Raw genomic sequence first — 18,037 nt, 5'->3', positions numbered from 1 at the left:
CACCCAACCGGCCATAAAGCTTGATTAATCAATGCCTAAAATCTCTTCATTAAGCAGCAGATTCCCATCTCCCTTTCTCCCCTATCAAAGCATTATTTTAAAGGTTGGCATTTTGTGGCAAAACCCCAATTCGCTTTCCAAAGAGGTAAACAGCCATGACTTCTGGGCAGGGAGGGCGCTCAAACATTGCATCTAATTCATTGACTTCATGGACTCAGAATTGAAGTTGAAGAAATCTCAGCAACATATCCTAGATCATACTTAGTGAGCTAAGGAGTCCAACAAAAGTGCGCTTTCTATTTTGTTATATGACCCAGCAATTCAGATGAAAATAAAGGTTGGAGAAATGCATTCTACAAAATCTTCTTACCAAAAGGTATGCTGCATAAGAGGATAAACACGTCAAAGAATTAAATTTATCTGTTCAAATGACACAGTGCAATAATCTAACTATGCTTCATATCCCAAAGAAATCAGAAATTAGAAAGGGTTTTATATTAGGAAAAACAAAGAATGAACAAAAATCCTGGCAATTCTTTGATAAAATTATGTTCTCATCAGCTAATTATCATAAAGCTAGAAATTCATATCTTTAAATTAGGAGTCTCAGCATCATAGATAAAAAGAAAGAAGTGGGATGTTTAGACAAATATGTGTCCAAGCCAGTAACCCATACACTTTTGTGGGGGAAAATATGCCTTTATAAGTGATTCAATGACATTGACAGGTTGATTAATGAGAAAAGTTTGGGCCATGTGATTTCCAAAGAGATAGGAAGAATAACCTCCCAAATCACCTCACTCTTCTCCCTGCTGGAAAGGTCCCTGGGTGTCAGGGACAGATGTTTTGACAAATTGTGGTCAGATGTGGTACTCTGTGATCAACTAATTAAGAGACCTTAAGCCTAAATGAGTCAAGGGAGCAAAGTGCCAACATATCTCCTTCATGATCATTCTCAACAGACCGACTGTTTCACTGTTTTACTATCACACAAAATAGTTCTTCTATTAAGCAAAAACTTTCTTGAGTGAATACGTTGTTTCTTCATCAGCAACATTACTATCATTTAAAATATAAGATACATTCATTATAGACAAATTGGAAGATCAGAACACTGGAAAGAATGATTTAACCTATGTAGCTATCATCCCAAATGCAACTACTCAATGTTTTTATGTATTACATCATCTTTTTCTGCATAGTTTTTATACAGCAGCAATCATACTGTATATACAATTTTGTATATTGCATTTTTAACTAAAATTATAAAATTAAGTACTATATCTGTATATTTTATTGAAAACTCATCATCAGTGTCATTTATAAAAACTGAAAAATATTGCACTGACTGAATATGCCATCTTTTTTAGCATAAAACTTGTGGATTTAAAAGACTATTTTCTTAGAACAGAATCCTAAAAGTGGAATTACTGTCAAAGTATATTAACATCTTTATGGCTCTTAATACCTATTGCCAAAATGCTCTCCAAGAATAGTTGTACCGATTTAAACTGCCTTCAGTAGCAATATCCATTATATTTGTATTTGGACTATGAATATCTTGGGTTAGTAAAGAGTTTCATAATCATCTTTGTAACCCCCCGACGTTTTAAATTAATATACTTCTTATATACCATTTTGTACTAAAAAATTCTGAAAACTGAAATCCTGGCATCCACTAGAAGAACTGTTGCTATATTTGAAATTGTTCTTGAAAATCTCCCCCTCCAGTCTCCTTTTTTCTATACTTTGAGTCCCCAATTCCTTTCTACACAAAACCCAGTTTTTAATGCAGTAATCTTATTCCATTCTTTGATGAGTAGTAACCAAAGTCTGTATCACATGGGATTCACAAATCTCAAGGATATTTTCATTCATTTCAATAACTATCTGAAATAAAAGCAACAAGGAAACGCGTCCCTACAGAATCTGAAGGCTCCTATAGCTCTATGAAAGACATAATAGATGTATGAAAACACATCAGAAGAAGAGTGAACATGTTTTATTAAAATGTGCATCTCATACTTTTTTCAGAAAATCAAATTTTAGGCTGAGGGAAGGGAGTGGGTAGGGAAAGGGAAGATGCTGATCAAAAGGGACAAAGTCTCAGTAAGACAGGAAGAATAAGCTTTAGTAATCTAATGCACAGAATGGTGACTTTAATAAATAACAATACACTGTATACTCAAAATTGCTAAAAGAGATTTTAAATGTTTTTACCACGAAAAAAGATAAGCACGTAAGGGGATAGATTTGTTAATTAGCCTGATTTAATCATTTCACATTGTAAGCATGTGTCAAAACATCACACCGTACCCCATAAATACATGCAATTATTACTTGTCCATTAAAAATAAAAGTTTTTAAAAAGAAATGAACAAAAGAATCAACTTTTCCCTAAATTACTGAACTATGAATTCTATAATGCAGCTTCATATACAATGCAGCTTCCATACCTAGCTCAAAAGAACTCAAGCTTTTGTTTACAATTGTACAATATTCCAAAGTGACCGCTGTATACTAAATTGAGAAGTGTGTTTGAAATTACCTGAATAAACAAAGTCCCTTAAATCCTTCCTTTACCTACTAGAAATATCATGCCCCTAACAATTTTAGCAAAACAGTTTTTATTGTTATTGCTACTACCTTAATTACTATTTCTGCTACTCTACTAAATTTGCTAGTACAAATTGGCCATAAGATTGTTTTACCTCTTCATTAAGAAATTTATATTAAATATGCAATAAGTTACTTTGGTAACAGAAGTTGGGGGAAGATGTTAGTGCCAGTTTCTTAATATAAATAATTTTTGTGTCTTCTGTCAGTATAACCACAGGAGTATCTCAATACCACCAGCTGATAATAATCTTTATAAATCCTACTTTGCAGCTCTACCATCTGTTAGTTATTATTTTATATGTGTCTCCATATGCATATGTGAATTCGTTATCACTCAAGACAAATACACAAATGGAATTATGGTTTTGTGGGGAGCATTTTATTGGCTTGTTTTTGTATTTTATTATCTTTAAGCCACTAAGTAAATAAAAATAAGTAAATAAAAATATCCCTCAGTCTTTGAGATCAAAAATAAGTTCAAATTTTTTAAAAACTGCAGTTACAAATACAAGAAATTTAAGTTCAACCAACACTTAAAATAAACAACCTAAAAATATCTGCTAAAACTAGATTAAAATTCAGCCACCAAAATTAGACATAGTTATATTAAAAACTAAAACTAACATTCTCGATTCCCAAAATACACCTTAAAGCCAAAAAGAACAGGTCCGCTGGTAAATTATTAGCTAATACGGTTCCAGTTTTCACAATATAAAACACTTTCCAAGACTACAAATTTAAAAAGAATGACGACTTGCTTACATGTAATGTTTATTCTCTTAAGAGATGAGTCATAATGGCAAAAACTCAAAACTGGGCCCCTACAGGTTTATCTCCCTGAGCTGTAAGTTACAGGCTCCAAGACTAGTAGAACACAGTAAAAGTAGATGCAACATCATTACAACTCATTATCAAAATTTACCCAGAAGGGCAAGAAGGAAAAAAGAAGAATGAAAAGGATGTGTCTAATCCTTTAATTGGATAATTAGTTTGAATCGTAACTCTTCCCTCAAATATCAGAGTCTAATGACATTAATTTTAATAAGCCCAAACATGGATTTATACACATTCACTCTCTCCATACCAAAAACATGGTGAACTTTGTTAAAAGTTACAAATGACTCTTAAAACACAGAGTAATGCACAACTTAGTAAAAATCACATTTTGATGATTAGATAGTTCAGTGACGTGTCTCCTAAAGTTACCCTATTTTAGGTGATAATATCTTAGGATGATACATAGGAAACTATGATGTAGATGCAGTATTAATTAACTTATTATTGAGAGAAACCTGAAACTACCTAAACAGGGAGGTGAAGAAGAGACAAACACTACTTCAGGAAGTACTGAAAACTTTCGATTTTTCTGGAGTGAATGCTAAATTATCATCACTTTCATGAACTGCAAAGTCTCTCAAATTACTTAATACAAATATGCTGTTTTCCATAGACAATCATTCGTGTAAATGCGCTAAAATATCCTATAATCTAAGTCTGTAAAAACTAACCTATTTGATGCCCAAACCAGATCTTTTTTAAATTCTATTCCATCTAGATGTTAGAATTTCCATAATGTCGAGAGATGTACTTGAATGGAGAACACAGTTTTGAAATATACTTGGGCTATGAAGTGTAATGAAAAATATCACAGACACTTAACAAATATTTTAACTGTCATTAAAATTACAATGTAGCATAGGCCAGGCTACATTCATTTCATTTTTTAACCCCTTATTACCAGCCATTGAGATTCACGTGTGTAAAGCAATTTCACATTAGGATTTGCTTCTGTATTTCTAAAATGTTCTTAATGAAGAATTTCATTTCCCAGGAACTTCTTAATCATAAAAAATTAATCATATGAGTAGACAAAATTATTCGTAGTTTAAAGCTCATCTAATGCATGATGCCTTTTTTGACTCCCCCAGACAATATCCTTCTTCCATCGAAATCTCATAGCTACCTCTGTAGTTATGACGCGTAAGGAACTTATTTTATTTCACTTTACAGTACAGTGATTTGCTAAATTTTCCACAAATAGATGGAGAATTCCTGCATCAGTAAGTCAGAGTCACTGGGTCTTAGGTATCTTTGTATCCTCCCTACCACCATGTCTAACACAATCCCTTGAAACTAAGAGGCAATCTATATGTTTATCTGAACTTGCCAAAAGAAACCTCTTTCGGTATACTAAAAGCCACCTTCTCCAAAGGTTCTTAGAAAACTGAGCTATATTTTGGCAACTACAAATGTTATTTTTAAGCTTTATGGAACCCATGCTAATTTACTAATTATGTTCTCATTATAGAGAATATTTCAACATTGCTTAGTCATTAAAAATTAAAATAATTAGAATCTTTCCAGTTAGCAAATAGTTATGATTTCTTAATCAGATGTATATATATATTTAAAGCCAACTGAAGTTATTAAACTTTTCCCTGCTAATGTAGTAAGAGTGCCAAAAATAACGTAAATTAACAGATTTTTAAATGGATAACTCCAAAGAAATGCAAGAAAATTTTTTTATGGTGAGAAAAGATATAAGTGTCTGTTTATTATATAAAGTAGAAAACAGAATTTAATAAAGATAAGTGGATTATTTATTTTTTCATTTATCAACCCAGAAATCATTGACAGGGCATTTATGTTACATCACATATGTCTAACAGTGTGATAGTTGCTGAGGTCATAAAGCTAATTAAGCTATAGCCCCTGCCTTTCAAGAACCTGCACTATAGTGAACTCATAAAAGACAATCTAAGACATTGGGGTTGTCTCTGGCTGGCGGAGCAGAGAAAAGGGTTCACAAAGGAAGTGACATTAGAACAGGGTTCAAGGTTTCAGCTTCATTGTGCAGGTTTCAAGGGATTTTGGGGGGGGAAGTAAAAAAAAAAAAACCCTGCTGTTCTTTTTTAGAAAGAGATTTGGAGAAGAAACTGCTCATCTAATAATAGTCTAGTGAACAGATGAGGACCTAGTTGGTGTAGGAGAAACCACATTTGGAAGATATTTGATAGGCAGAAACATTAGGCCTTGGTTATAGATTTAATGAGGGAGTGAGAAGAAGGAGTCAAAATGACATTTAGGCCTTTAACCTGGCAGATGGACAAAGACATTAAATAAAATCTAGACGATCAGTTAGCAAGTACTTATTGGGTAACTTCTGTGTACCAGACACTATTCTAGACATACAAAGTCTGTTTTCATTCTAGTCAGGAGAAGCAGATAGCAAATGAATAATCCGACATAGTGATTAAGTGTAATGGAGAAAATAAGACAGAGTCATGTGACAGTGACTGGGGGAAGGACACATTAGCTGAGGTAGTCATGAAAAGTGACACTTGAATGATAAGGAGGAAGCCAAGTGAAGCTCTGGTTTAAAAAATGACTAGCAAATACAAAGCCTGAGATAGGAAAGGGCTTAACATCATCAAGAGACAGAACGGCAGGCAGCTGGTGGATGGGGATGGGGAGAAAAATGAGATTAGAGAGAGTATGGAGTTCCTTGTAGCCCACTGCAAGGAGCTTAGCATTTATTCTAGTTACAGTAGATAGTCAGAGCTTTTAAGCCAAGGAGTGATGTGATCTGACATATTTCTGTCTGCTATGTGGAGAATGGGCTGGAGGAGAAAGAATGGGGGCCTAGTAAGAGGGGTGGCGTAGACTGTTCTAACAGTGATGATGTTGAGCAGCAGTCACATTCCGGATATAGAGGGCAAGATGGCAGGACTTGCTGATAGACTGGATGTACAGTGTGAGGGAAAGACAGGAGCCAAGGGTACCTCAGGGGGTTTGGTTCTAAATCACTATATAGATATAGGGTGGTGATATTAAACAGGGATGATTAAAACTTGGGCACAGAGAGGCTCCAGGGTGGTGGGGCCAGGTATCAATAGTTCTTCTATGGGTTAAGGAAAGGCTGAACTGTGTAGAAATTTGTAAGTGAAATGTTACATAGGCAGTTGGGTACAGAGTCTAGAACTCAGGGGAGAGGTCTAGGTAGAGACATATTTTAGGAGTCATCAACTTCTACACAGAATTTAAATCGAGGAGGCTGGATAAGACTCATTTTTGACTATATCTAGGTAGTATATGAAGGGTAGAGAGTGTTCAGCAGTGTTTTCACTTTTGTTTTGTTTTGTTTTATTTCTTGAGAAGGAGTTCTGCTCTGTTGCCCAGGCTGGAGTGCAGTGGTGTGATCTTGGCTCACTGCAACCCCCACCTCCCAGGTTCAAGCAATTCTCCTGCCTCAGCCTCCCAAGTAGCTGGGACTACAGGCGCAGGCCACCGTGCCCGGTTAACTTTTTGTATTTTTATTAGAGACAGGGTTTCACCATGTTAGCCAGAATGGTCTTGATCTCCTGACCTCATGATCCGGCTGCCTCAGCCTCCCAAAGTGTTGGGATTACAGGCGTGAGCCACCGCACCCGGCCTCATTTTTGTATTTTATTTTATTTTTGGAGATGGAGTCTCGCTCTCTTGCTCAGGCTAGGGTGCACTGGCACAATCTTGGCTCACTGCAACCTCCGCCTCCCAGGTTCAAGCAGTTCTCCTGCCTCAGCCTCCTGAGTAGCTGGGATTACAGGCGCACGGCGCCAAGCCCGGCTAATTTTTTGTATTTTAGTAGAGATGGGGTTTCATCATGTTGCCCAGGCTGGTCTTGAACTCCGGAGCTCAGGCAATCCACCCACCTTGACTTCCCAAAGTGCTGGGATTACAGGTGTGAGCCACCACGCCCAGTCTCATTTTTGTATTTTAAAGGGGAGGAATAACAAATCCCATGTTAGATGCTTACTGTCAAGGTAAATTACTATTTGGCTTTTCTGTGGCAAAACATATATAGCCTCTAAAAGTATTTTATTGTTTTCCTCTTGCATTGCGATTTAACCCTGTGGTCTCATTTATAGTCTCCCACTCCACTTTTCTTTTTTTCTACATTAGTGAGCTCTCTGATAGCAAACACTGTCCTCTCATTGCCCAGCCGGTACTTGAATAGAAGGCACTTTTGAAACATCTGTTACTGCATGAGTACGTACATCCAGCCTTAATGATTAACAACTGACTATATTAATAGAGAGACTAGAAAGTAGCACAATAATGAGCTTGTTTGAAAGCTCTGTGGATTGTAATCTTAAAAGCATCTTTCCTTAACAATTAGTCTTGGAATTCTTTCTATCAATGAATCAACTTTGAAAAATAGTCAAGTTCTGCAAACATTTCCAATGAATCACATAACTAAGTGCTATGGTCTGAATGCTTTGTGTCCCTCCAAAATTCATATGTTGAAACCTAATCCCCAAGGCGACTGTATTAGGGGGTGGGAGGGGAGAGCCTGCATTAATGGGATTAGTGCCCTTATAAGGGGCTGAAGAGACTAGAGTTCTCCCTTTATCATGTGAGGACACAGCCAGAGTGCAAACCAAAAAAAAAAAACGGGCCCTCACCAGACACAAATCTGCCAGCACCTTGACCTTGGCCTTTCCAGCCTCCAGAACTAAAGAAATAAATTTCTGTTGTTCATAAGGTATCCAATTTATGGTATTTTGCTGTAGCAGCCCATATAAAAGAAGACACTAAGCAACTAAACTCAAGTAATTGTGGATGATTTTTGAACCATCCTGGTGGCTATCTCCCAAATCCCAAACATATCAACTTTTATTTCCTATCAGAGATGCTACTTATGGCCAGCACTCACTATATGTTTCTGCCGCCCAGGCTGGGAGCCTTGAATTCCTGGGCTCAAGCAATTCTCCCACCTCAGCCTTCTGAGTAGCTGGGACTACAGGCATGTGCCACCACACTCAGCTAATTTTTTAATTTTTTGTAGAGATGAGTCTCTCAATGTTGCCCAGGCCAGTCTCAAACTCCTAGCCTCAAGCAATCCTCTTTCCTTGGCCTCCCAAAGCACTGGAACCACAGGTATGTGCCACTACGCCCAGCCTCACCAAATGTTTGAATAAATGAAAGAGATCAAGTTGCTTCAACATATAAGATGGACATTTTTCTTTGTCCTTGTGTCCTACTTTCACCATTATATATTCAGCTCCATGCACAGTATCTTGAGTACGGTCAGTGTAATAAATACTTGTTGCATGCATAAGTGAAAGAATGAATGCACAGTTTCATGAGAAAGATGATTTTCTTCCTCCTCATGAATTTACTTCCTATATCACATCTTTAAATAAGATGATTTTTCCTTGATTGTAAAATATTTGTTCACGGTGAAAAATATAAATGTAAAAAATAAAAATATCTCTTAAAAGTATATTAGTCTCTACTTATTACTCATGATTGTATTGACTTATTCATTTAACAAATCTTTTCAACCACCTACTGTGGGCTAGGCATTAGGGAACCATGGTGAATCACACTGGCCAGGTCTCTGACCTCCCTCTAGTTGTATGCAGCAATACCCTCGTATGCTACAACTAGAATACAGGTAGAGGTGTGTCACTATGTAGAAAGTTTCAAATTTCAAGATAATCCTTCCACCCTAGTACTTAACATTCCCCTTAAGTCTTAAAGATGATTATTTTGGTGATTAAATAATGTTAGTATATTTCTATATAGTTTTCAAAAGTATCCTAACTACATTTTCATGTAAACCCTTAGAGAGCAAATAGTTTTCTCATGTGAAAAAGAATAAATACCCTAGTTTTTCTACAGAATACTTTCAAGGAGTGTACTTTGATGCTGGAACTAGTAAGGCAACGGAGTTTTGAATGGATTTTTTTTTTTTTTTTTTTTTGAGACGGAGTCTCACTCTGTCGCCAGGCCGGAGTGCAGAGGCGCGATCTAGGCTCACTGCAACCTCCACCCCCTGGGTTCAAGCGAGTCTCCTGCCCTCAGCCTCCCAAGTAGCTGGGACGACAGGCACATGCCACCATGCCCAGCTAATTTTTATATTTTTAGTAGAGATGGGGTTTCACCATGGTGGCCAGGATGGTCTTGATCTCCTGACCTCGTGATCTACCCGCCTAGGCCTCCCAAAGTGCTGGGATTACAGGCATGAGCCACTGTGCCCGGCTGAATGGATTATTTTTAAGCCTTTCTCTACAAGTTAATGTACTGCTTATTTATTGAAATATATTAGTACATAATCACTCAATTAAAAATAGTTTAAATGTTTTAACTTAAGGACTTGATTTCTGTTTTGTTTTGTTTTTAACAGAAAGTTTTCATTTCTAGCACTAAAAGAGTTTAGCACTTGGGAAGGCACTCCCTGTACTGCTATCCACTGACTTTCAGCAGACCACTTGTTTCCCTGTATTCAGGCACCTATGGCATAGCAAGAACAGAAGTTACTATTTATCCTCAGAGGCATAAGTAATCATAGTGACTTGTTCAGTTTCACCGAAAAGGACTTACTCTGTTTCACTTACCTCCAAAGGTTGGTTGGCCTCTATGTCCGAAGTTTTGCCTCTTTCTGTCATTCTTTGCTCATCTGTTGTATCTCCTATGAAGTAAAATATATGTCTACTTTTAAAACTTGACCATATTACTGAGGCCAAACTACTTGCTATTTGTTTGAAGTATCTTTTGTTATTATATATTTCACATTATGGAAGAAACCACTATTTCCCTTGTTTCAAAGTAAACAAGCTAACTTTTTAAGAACAGTAATTATAAACAGGTCTCATATATCATTCATAAATACATATACACACAACCTAAATGTATCCTGTTTTATCTAGATTTACTCTGGAAAAATCAAATAAATTCATATTTTATAAATCAAGTCATATTTCAAATAAACTTGGAAAGCTTATGACTTAAGGCAAATTATGTTGAAATAAAAACTCTTTTATGATATGGATAACTGTCCTCCAAGTTAGTTTTTCATAAGGCTTACTCTTTGTAAGCGTTTGTGGATTTGCCTTGGAGTAGATGTGTATGTTTATATGTAATAATTAACCAGATGACAGATAATCCTTACAGCAGGAAAGAATAATGAACAAATGCATAAACTAGCCTTCACTTAATATTTTGATTCTTAAGGCTAGTGCCTGACTGAGTTACATTACTAAATGAAGTTGGTGAGTAGGCTGGCTTGAAGGACACAGGATAGACACAAACACACTTGGGTAAGTATAAGCAGAATTTCATAATTGGCCCATTTTAATTTATTAATTATCGCTAATGGTTTGTGATTAACACATGATAGAGACTACCTATTAGCCTACTTCTTTGAAGCATAATCAGATGCTAATTTAGCCATTTGTAAATTGCTTTTTCTATAAAATTGGGCAATCTTAGGAATGTCCACAGCAGGGAAGATTACCAAAGAAATGGATGACGGCTTAGCTGACACTAATGGTTAGAAATTTGTTAATGTAAGGAAAAGTCATGAGTCTTGACTGGAGATAAAGTATGAAAATCTTGTCTAAGCTTAATTTCTCCATATGCAACACAAAAGTTTAGTTTACTCATGGCTATAATCAAGGAAAAGTCTCATGAAAATTGTGAAGGATTTAATATAAGCCTGTTGATAAGAATGATACATTAGACTTTGGGGACTCAGGGGAAAGGGTGGGAGGGGGTGAGGGATAAAAGACTATACTTTGGGTATAGTGTACATTGCTCAGGTGATGGGTGCAGCAAAATCTCAGAAATCACCACTAAAGAACTTATTCATGTACCAAACACCATCTGTTCCCCCAAAACCTATTGCAATAAAAAAAAGTGATTAAAGTAATAAAAAATATTTATAAGCCTGCTAAATTATAAAATCATGAAACAAGAACTAAATTGGTAGCTGATATATTTAAGATAAATTAACCCACAAAATGTTTACAATGCATATTCTACCCTATTACTTTGTTCTCTGTTTTGTGCAACATTATTATTGTTGGGCAGGGCCCAGCACACAATAGGTGTTCAATAAACATTAGATGAATAAATTAGTGAACTTCTCTTTGTAGTTGATGGTAAAACTGTGACAAGGCCAGGCATGGTGGCTCACACCTGTAATCCCACCACTTTGGGAGGCCAAGGTGGGTGGATCACTTGAGGTCAGGAGATCGAGACCAGCCTGACCAACATGGTGAAACTCCGTCTCTACTAAAAACACAAAATTAGCTGGACATGGTGGCACATGCCTGTAATCCCAGCTACTCAGGAGGCTGAGGCAGGAGAATCGCTTGAACCCAGGAGGCGGAGGTTGCAGTGAGCCGAGAACGCGCCATTGCACTCCAGCCTGGGCAACAACAGCGAAACTCCATCTCAGATAAAAACAGTGACAAGATAAGACTTTATGATACATAATAAAAATTATATTTGAGCATACATGTTTGTAAAAACATATTTGTGAAGCAAAAGAAATCCCCTATGTCTGAAAGTGAGGGATAAGAGAACCTCCAATTTACACTGGAAAAACCAATGCATGAGGAGTTTGGTTTGCTTAGTTACAGGCATGAGACCACAGGAACCTGAGTGGACAAGGTGATACAAATGTCTGTACAACAAGGTCAGCGTTGTGTTTAACAATGCACATGCACGATGTTTCTAAGAAAATACGTATAACTCACTATAAAAAGTCCTTTACTCGAAGAAATATAATTTATCTTTTAAAAAGATTACTATTTCATCCATCACACAAACACTGTATTTGGTTAAAATCATGCAGCACAAAGTCCTTCCTTCGCCATTTTCTGATTCCGAGGTGTGTATCTACACAAAACTTTTTCCCTGCTGCTTGAAAAACCAGAAAGGTTATCAGCCAGCGTTCTTAACTTCACACAACACATCTGCCTGGAAGCAATTGCAGAATCACTGTTTACTGAAATGCCATGTCTGGCGATGACTCAGATAGGACAATAAATGATTACAAGGAAAATTGCCATCTGCAAGATTGTTTCTCTGTAAACAAAGGCATAAAAATGAAAGCTGAATAAACAACAAACAGAAAAGAATGGGTCACAATGAAATATAATTTTTGAAGTTTTTTTTTCCACCCCTTGAAGAATTATTTTATTATGGTAAAAATTCAGTTATTTTCTATATTTTCTCTAATCCATATAAAAGTTAAATACTATAAAAATAAATAAGCAAAAATGGGTATGAGAAATATGAAATAAGGTACTTAAGTTTTCAAATATCAATTTACATCTTGATAGATAAAAAAATTTCATTTGCAACTCAGACATTTTAACAAAAACAAAAACACTGACAATTTCATAATACCTTACCTTTCATATAGGCTTTTAAAAAACATCAGATTTGATTACTGTTGCGCAAGCACAGTAAGATAACTCTGCCCACCCCAATTTACAGGAGAGTGAAACCTAAGGGGCAGAGGCACTCAGTGACCTGCCCAAGGTCTCCCACATAGAAAGCAGTCACAATGGGAGCAGAACCCAGTCTCTTGACATCTCTGGGGACTCTGTGGTCTGGTGAACGGTTCCAATGCATGAGGGCCAAGGTGGGAGGAAACTAGACTCTGAGTTAGGGAACAGGGTGTGAAGAGAGGAGCCAAGGGCTCTGATAGGGAGCTCTGAAGGCAGGATCTTGTGCCTTCTTGTCCTGCAGACAGTTTTCATTACTCCTTTTTGCTTCTATAGGCCCCATAGATTATCTGTTTTTTTCCCTTTTCAATGGTGACATCAAATACTTCTGACTGATGCAAGACTTTATTCTTCCTTCTGCTCCTTCAAAGCAAATACACAGTTCCCTTCATATTTTCCAGGAAGTTTTTAAGGCTGGAAACAATTTTACAAGATGTAAAAATTGTCCTTATAGTACAGCCATGCGATTTTCTTTGTTTCAAATGTAGTTTTTATTTAGAGTGAGTAAATGATAAAGGCTACATATACATACTAATGAAGCTCTTTCAGAACTTAAAGGACTGATGTGAAACTCATCTATATTTTAGACGAGGGGTTGGCAAATTTTTTTTGTAAAGGGTCAGATAGTAAACATTTTAGTCTTTGCAGGTCATAAGGTCTCTGTCACAACTTCACAACTCTACCATTGTAGTCACAAGCAGTCATAGAAAATATGTAACCTAATGTGTGTGGCTGTGTTCCAATAAAATTTTGTTTACAAAAACAAGTGGCAGCCTGTAGTTTTCCAGTCTGTATTAGAGAAATATATGTCTTCCATCATTTCTGGGATAAAAAGTTGAATGATGGCCAGGCACGGTGGCTCACGCCTATAATCCCAGCACTTGGGGAGGCTGAGGCAGGTGGATCACTTGAGGTCTGGAATTCAAGACCAGCCTGGCCAACATGGTGAAACCATCTCTAACAAAAATACAAAAATTAGCTGGGGGTGGTGGCATGTGCCTGTAACCCTAGCTACTGGGGAGGCTGAGGCAGGAGATTTGCTTGAACCTGGGAGGCAGAGGTTGCAGTGAGCCAAGATCACACCACTGCACTCCAGCCTGGGCAACAGAGTGAGACCTCGACTCAAAACAAAACAAAAAAAAAGTTGGATGATGTTTTAGCTATATAAGGATGTGAGAAAGGAATGGTCATTAGAGTATCATCATGATCCCATTCTACTGGGTGAGGATGGTTGAGGGGAGAAATAATGCTGAAGAGTGAGCACTATGTATAAAGGAAATTGGACAGGACAGAAATTTCCAGTGATGGGAGAAGAACCAAATACCTACTTAGGTCACCCAGAGGAGGCTTGTCTGAAGGGGTTGGTGGTAGGTGGGTGATGGGGCAGACACTTGATTCCCACTCCTTATGTAACCATAATAGGTTCATTGTCCATGCATGTGGTAAGTCAATACACTGAGGGGTATGATTTGGATGTGTGTCCCCTCCAAAACTCATGTTGAAATGTAATCTCGAATGTTGCAGGTGGGCCTGCTGGGAGGTGTTTGGATCATGGGGACAGATCCCTCATGAAGTACCCTCCCTGTGGTAATGAGTTCTCACTCTATTAGTCCATGTGAGAGGTGGTTGTTTAAGAGTCTGGCATTTCTCTTGCTTCCACTCTTGCCATGTGACATGCTGGTTTCCCTTCACCTTCTGCCATGATTGTAAGCTTCCTGGGGCCCTGACCAGAAGCAGTTGCCAGCATCATGCTTCCTGTAGAGCCTGCAGAACCCTGAGGCAAAATAAACCTCTTTTCTTTATAAATTACCCTTCTCAGGTATTCCTTTATAGCAACATAAACAGACTAATACACTGAGACACTGGGCTGCAGCAGAAAAAGAACTTTAATCTTAGGTCCACCAAATGAGGAGACATGAAGAAACCTCAAATCTGTCCCCCAGAGGAGTTTGGGGGTAGGGTTTTTAAGGGTTTTGGAGTGGGCCAAAGTGTGGAGACCACTGATTGGTTGAAAATTGCGGGGTGAAGTCATGGGGCAGGGAGATGAAGAAACGGTATTCTCTTGCTGATTTGGTTCCTCTGTGGGGGTCTTTAAACTGGTTGGTGTTAGTTGTTCCACTAGAATCCAGGATCTGCTTAAGTAATTCGTCACCAAGAGCTTATGATTCTAGTGTCAGGGACACTATCTTGAACGAAAACCAGAATCCTATCTATAGGAACAATGGGGATACAAATGGTCAGTATCTGGTGTTACATAAATTTTGGTTACAAAGAAATGGGTCGGCCAGGCACGGTGGCTCACGCCTGTAATCCCAACACTTTGGGAGGCCGAGGCAGGCGGATCACCTGAGGTTGTGAGTTCGAAATCAGCCTGTCCAACATGGAGAAACTCCGTCTCTAATAAAAATGCAAAATTAGCCGGGTGCGGTAGGGCATGCCTGTAATCCCAGCTACTCGGGAGGCTGAAGCAGGAGAATCACTTGAACCTGGGAGGCGGAGGTTGTGGTGAGCCGAGATTATGCCATTGCACTCCAGCCTGGGCAACAAGAGCGAAACTCCATCTCAAAAAAAAAAAAAAAAAAAAGAAAGAAAGAAAAAAGAAATGGGTCAAAGTACAGCCAGAAGAATGCTTAATTATATCTATATATTTCTGTTCAGAATTCCTGTTAACGCTGTGAGGTCACTTGCCTTATGCTTCCTTCAACATGGAGGAAATTCCATTAACATTCACTCCAGGCCTCTCTCCACTCTCCTGTCCACTGGTTGTTGCATTTGGGAGGACTTGGCCACAAGTGGTTCTGTCCCCTTGTCAGAGGCCTTTGAACCAGTGACTCTCTCTTGAATAGGATCTGGATAAAATGAGGCTTAGACCTGCTGGGCCACATCCCCAGGAGGTTAGACATTCTTAGTCACAGGATGGGATATGAGGTCACAAGATAAACATCACAAACACCCTGCTGATAAATGAAGATGCAGTAAAGAAGGAAGCCAAAACCAAAATGGTGATGAAAGTGGCCTCTGGTCATCCTCAATGTTCATTATATGCCAATTATAATGTACTGGCCTGCTAAACAATACTCCCACCAACGTCATGACTGTTTACACAACATCCAGAAGTTACCCTATAAGGTCTAAAAGGAAGAGAAACCCTCAGTTCTGGGAAATCCCTGCCCCTTTCCTTAAAAACTCATGAATAACCCATCCTTGTTTAGCATATAATCAATAAATAACCATAAAAATAGCCAACCAGCAGCCCTCGCAGCTGCTCTGCCTATGGGGCAGCCATTCTTTTACTCCTTTACTTGCTTAATAAAGTTTCTTTCTTCACTGTGTGGACTCACCCCAAATTCTTTCTTGCAGGAGATCTAAGAACCCTCCCCAACATCAGGATTCCTTTCCAGTAACTTCTCCTTCCCTCTCTCTTAAGAATCAAGGAACACAGGCAGCATGTTGCTGTCTGCTCTGATCCTCCACAGAAACATCCTCCCACTTGGGGAAAAGCCTGACCAGCTCAGCATATTCTGTAACTGAGTGGAACTAGCTGACAAAAAAGCCAAGCTCTGTAAAATATTTGGAGAGGTTTATTCGGATCCAATGTGTGTGTCCGTGACCCAGGAAACAGTCTCAGGAGGTCCTGAGAAAGCGTGCCTGAGACGGTCAGGTTACAGTTTGGTTTTATACATTTTAGAGAGAAAGAAATTACAGGCAAACACATAAGTCAATACATGTAAGGTATATATTGGTTCAGCCTAAAAAGTTGGGATATCTCAAAGTAGGGGTTCTTACAAGTCATAGTTGGATTCAAAGATTTTCTGATTGGCAGTTGGTTGAAGGAGTTCAGCTTTGTCTAAAGACTAGAAGTAAATGCTTGAGTTAAGAAAAAGGGCATTGTGGAAGCCAAGGTTCTTGTTAAGTAGATGACGCCTTCAGGTAACAGCCCTATAGAGAATATCCTAAGCGTCTCTCTTCAGACCTTAAAGGTGTCAGCCTTTCATTTCATCTCTCCTAGATCTGGGAAAGATCTAGAAAGGGAAGGAGATTCTCTACGGATGTAATCTCCCCCACAAAAGACAGCTTTGCAGGGCCATTTCAAAATATGTCAAGGAAATATATTCTAGGGTAAAATATTTTTATTTCCTTCAGGGTCTGCTATCTGTCATGAGGTCCTATACCAGTGTCAGGTTGGAATTTGGTATCTTACTGCTACAAAGAGTCTGTTTTGTCAGTCTTATAATCTCTCTTTTAACATTAATGCTAGTCAGTTGCTCCTAAACTCCAAAAGGGAGGGGGTATAACAAGATCTCCTGTCATAATTGGGAATTCAGTTTTTGAGGTCCAGAGGGGGTCCGTTCAGTCTGTTGTAGGGGTTTAGGATCTTACTTTTGGTTTACACACTAAATCTAATTCTGGGATTCAGATTAGGACGCCCTTTTGCTCCCTGTTATAAGCCACATTCTTCAACACCAGCTTTATAGGCAATAAAGATGAGCGTTTGGTCTCCATCTGTTCCTTTTTCCTCCCCTCAATTGGCCAGATCTCATCTGGGGAAGAGGGCTGTTATTATTGGCATGCCCTTGAGCCCAACAAGACTGGAAATGGGCTGTTGTGGATTGGGTTGGAGCCTGTCTGCATGCAAAGGGCTGTGAATACAGAAAACTGTTTTTCTTTTTCTTTTCTTTAATTAAAGATGATTTATCTAGAACTCTGTATCTGAGAATGCAATCTATGAAACACCGGTTCCAAGGTGTTCACATGGAAAAAAATATTTCTATGGTCAAAAATATGAGAAAAACCTTCAGAATGCAAGTTCTCTTCCAGTTGATTTCCTAATGCACTTTAGCATCTAAGAAATTCTGCAGTGATGAAACTTAAAAAAAATTTTTTTTCGAAGTGTATTTGACTGTGGAGCCATTTTATTCATCTGACACCTATTAAACATCTTGCAGAGCTTCATTAACACACCATGGGAAATGCTGATATAACATTTCTAAAGTTAAATTTGGTTATAAAATATATTCTTTTCATCTGACTCTTCGGAAGACTCTCTATATGGCCAAATTTATTTGCTTTTGGACATTCATTTTAGACAATGCTAACCCACACTTTTTTCCTTTCAGTGTTTTTTCATGGCTGCC

General features: G+C 38.0%; 1 protein-coding gene across 3 annotated transcripts in view; it reads right to left on the bottom strand.

The window, feature by feature from the left end:
* Nucleotides 1–18,037, bottom strand: part of UMAD1 (UBAP1-MVB12-associated (UMA) domain containing 1) — a 238,865-nt gene that overhangs the window by 68,051 nt on the left and 152,777 nt on the right. For all 3 annotated transcript variants that reach the window (XM_008978683.4, XM_034963692.2, XM_024929468.3), the window contains one exon: nt 10,002–10,075. In XM_008978683.4, the coding sequence (XP_008976931.1) occupies nt 10,002–10,075 (74 nt within the window). The remainder of the gene's footprint in view (nt 1–10,001; nt 10,076–18,037) is intronic.

The sequence above is a fragment of the Pan paniscus genome, chromosome 6, assembly GCF_029289425.2.
Source record: "Pan paniscus chromosome 6, NHGRI_mPanPan1-v2.0_pri, whole genome shotgun sequence".
Lineage (NCBI taxonomy): Eukaryota > Metazoa > Chordata > Mammalia > Primates > Hominidae > Pan > Pan paniscus.
This window is presented reverse-complemented; position numbering and strand designations above follow the sequence as displayed.